The 3,274-nt window shown below is 40.9% G+C and overlaps 1 protein-coding gene across 1 annotated transcript; it reads left to right on the top strand.

The window, feature by feature from the left end:
• Nucleotides 1-344: 344 nt before the first annotated feature.
• On the top strand, nucleotides 345-3,062 carry LOC106513824 (alpha-1-antitrypsin homolog). The gene is made up of 5 exons (XM_014002835.1): nucleotides 345-364; nucleotides 1,032-1,657; nucleotides 1,842-2,112; nucleotides 2,217-2,364; nucleotides 2,476-3,062. Exons 2-5 carry the CDS (start codon nucleotides 1,042-1,044, stop codon nucleotides 2,662-2,664), a joined length of 1,224 nt encoding a protein of 407 aa, XP_013858289.1. The 5' UTR covers nucleotides 345-364; nucleotides 1,032-1,041; the 3' UTR covers nucleotides 2,665-3,062.
• The last annotated feature ends 212 nt before the right edge of the window (nucleotides 3,063-3,274 follow it).

Below are 3,274 nucleotides of genomic sequence, written 5' to 3'. Positions count from 1 at the left end.
GTGTGTGTGTGTGTGTGTGTGTGTGTGTGTGTGTGTGTGTGTGTGTTTGATCATTGAGGGATTATTATTACGTTATGAGGCTGGAGAGATGTAAAATATAGAACTGATCATTTTATAAAGGTGATGGGTTTAAAATCAGAAATGAGTAGAAAAGCTATTGCAACCTTGTAATTTTATTCATTTCTTTACTAGACTTTTGTACTGAGTGTATTGTTACATAAGGACTGATAGACTCATAGGACAGGACAGAGAAGAGAGTTGGATCATTGTTAATTATTGACCAAACTGTCAGCTGTTTCTCTGAGCTCCTGTATAAAAACAGGGAGTGTCTGACAAGCTTTCTGCAGCAAAGAGGACAGTGAAGGTAAGCAAGTCATTTACTCAAATATTGTCCGCTTTATCTGAAAACACACACACACGGTCTAGCACAGCTATCTTTATGGGGACATTGCATTGACTTATTATTATATTGCATCTCTGTAACCCTGGCCCCTTATTCTGAATCTAACCTCACAGGTACATAACTAACCCTAAGTCTAACCTAAACATAATTCACAACTTAGTCCTAAACATAACCCCTGACCCATGTGGATTAGGCTTAGTCGGTCCCCACAAATAGTTGTGTATGCTAAAAATGGTCCCGACATAGTAGTACACCCCCCCCACACACACACATCAAATATACATACTTGCATCAAATTGTGGATTTTGTTTTGACTTCCATTCATTTTTGTAACTGCATTACAGACATTTTCCCTAACACTGACCATTACTAGTCTATTCCTAACACTAACCTTAATCAAAATTTTATTCACACCATACCTCTAAMCCTAACTAGTAGAGAACAGCAGAGCTGCAAAAAAGTGAGGACCGGGAAAAGGACCTCACTTTACACAGAAAGACCTCACTTTGATAGTAACTATTGTGCAAGTGGTCCTCACTCTGCAGCATAAACAAGTACACACTCACATACACACCCACACACACATATTCTAATTACTCCTTTTGACTTGCTGTGTTTCCATCAACAGGCTTTGAAAGATGTGTCGTATCTTTGCAAGTTGTGCTCTGGCAGCCCTGCTGCTGGCTGTAGTTTGGGCAGATCACCATCACCACCATGATTCCAGTCACAGCCATGAGGGTGAAATGGCCTGCCATGTTCTCTCCCCTCATAATGCAGACTTTGCCTTCACCCTCTATAAACATCTAAATGCCAAGGTTGCTGCTGGACAGAACATCTTCTACTCACCGCTGGGTATCTCCACTGCTTTGTCCATGCTGTCTGTAGGGGCCCGTGGTGACACGCACACACAGCTGTTCTCCAGCTTGGGCTACAGCACCCTGGACCAGGCACGGGTCAATGAAGCCTACGAGCATGCTTTCCACATGCTCAACCACAGTCAAGAGAACCAGAAGCTGGAAGTTGGCAACTCTGTTGCTGTGCGCACGGGCTTCAACCCTTTGCCAGCTTTTCTGAATGATATCAAGCAGTTCTACACTGGTGAGGTCTTTAATGTGGACTTTGAGAAACCTGATGAGGCAAAAAACCAAATCAATCAACACATCGCCACTAAAACCCATGATAAAATCAAAGATCTGGTGAAGGACTTGGACCCACAAATGGCCATGGTTCTGATCAACTGGGTCTATTTTAGAGGTAAGGATGGGTAACTGAAATGTGTGGACATCCAACTGTCGTGAAGACCCTGAGTCTTCTCTTTAACATAATAAGACAAAAAATGTAAGGATTGTGTGAAACAGAATAACTAACTCCTAAAATGAAATCTTACAAAAACAAAATAATTTCTAAATAATAACACTAACTCAAAACTTTCTCATAGGACAGTGGGAAAAACCATTTAATGGCAACCTAACAACCAAGAGGGACTTCCATGTGGATGAAAACACCAAAGTTGAGGTTGACATGATGAAGAAGACGGGACGCTTTGATTACTATCGGGACCATGCCAAGTTCGTCACCGTTGTTGTTCTACCCTACAAAGGCAACACCTCCATGATGATTGTTCTGCCTGATGAAGGAAAGATGAAAGAAGTGGAGGGCTTTATCAGTAAGGACCACATCAGGAGTTGGTACAATTCTCTCTACAAGAAGTAAGAAAAATATTATTTATTTTGCAAAAGGCATTATGGTTGAAAATTGCTGCATGAATAGCACGGTTTGTGCTTCATAATTTATGGCTCTTTGGTTTCTAYAGCAATATAAATCTTTCAATGCCAAAGTTTTCCATTTCGGCCGAAGCATCTCTGGGTGAGACCCTGAAGGAAATGGGAATAGTGGATGCTTTTGGAGAGAAAGCTGACTTCTCTGGCATATCTGAAGATGTCAAGCTTAAAGTGTCAAAGGTAGGATGAACAAACGGTGGAGAGGATGCTGTCAGGACCAAATGTTTTGCATCTAAAAATGTTTTTTCCCTTGAACTAGACTGTAGACTGATTTCTGCTGGTTCTCTGCAGGTCTCCCACCAGGCTGTGCTAAGTGTGGATGAAACAGGCACAGAGGCAGCAGCTGCCACCACCCTTGAAATCATGCCCATGAGTTTGCCTGAAGTCATAGAACTGAACAGACCCTTCATGGTGTTCATCCTGGAACACTCAACAAGGAGCTTTGTCTTCATGGGCAAGATCGTCAACCCCACAGCCTAGTATAGACGCCTGGGAAGTGTATTGCTATCAAAGTTTTATGCTGCAGTAAGTTTCAGTAGCTTCAGGACATTTACTTTATCATTTGACACCACTTTAGTGGCGTGACCATTGAGTGTATAGAATGCCTGATGAGAAGAGGTGTTGAACAAGACAACGACTTGTTTTTCAAGAAACAGAAGGTACATCCATTAATCTCTCAGCATGATGCATTTATCATYTCCTTTGGTCACTAAATGTCTTTATACATCATTGTGGAATAAACTCCYCTTAACTGTTTGATGTAATAGAATAGAGTAATGCATTTGTCATTTGTAGCATCTGGTAAGACATGAAGTCAACTTGTACTATTGCTGGTTCAAAAGGGTTCCACTTGAACTGAAATAAAGAATGAAACTTGACTTTCATGTTTATTATTTCAGTTTATAATTTTTTTAAGTTTGAAAATTTTGAAAAGCAAATGATGCACAATAGGGAGGAGAAGCAACATTGCATTTAACCATAATGAATTCAAAGGTAGCTAGAACTGCAAAGCAGTTATGACCAGGGTCCAAGACCATTTATGCATGTCAAATTTGGCTCATGTTGTGTCCAACATCTTGTAGACCTTGTG

The sequence above is a fragment of the Austrofundulus limnaeus genome, unplaced genomic scaffold, assembly GCF_001266775.1.
Source record: "Austrofundulus limnaeus strain Quisiro unplaced genomic scaffold, Austrofundulus_limnaeus-1.0 Scaffold15, whole genome shotgun sequence".
Lineage (NCBI taxonomy): Eukaryota > Metazoa > Chordata > Actinopteri > Cyprinodontiformes > Rivulidae > Austrofundulus > Austrofundulus limnaeus.
The sequence above is the reverse complement of the archived record's forward strand: the minus strand, read 5'-3'. Positions and strand labels throughout refer to the sequence as shown.

Bases quoted from the DNA above. Each gene is read 5' to 3' on its own strand.
- LOC106513824 (XM_014002835.1), top strand. From the start codon at position 1,042: ATGTGTCGTATCTTTGCAAGTTGTGCTCTGGCAGCCCTGCTGCTGGCT. The intron at 1,658-1,841 runs GTAAGGATGGGT...ACTTTCTCATAG, and splicing joins CAACTGGGTCTATTTTAGAG to GACAGTGGGAAAAACCATTT. The intron at 2,365-2,475 runs GTAGGATGAACA...GGTTCTCTGCAG, and splicing joins TCAAGCTTAAAGTGTCAAAG to GTCTCCCACCAGGCTGTGCT.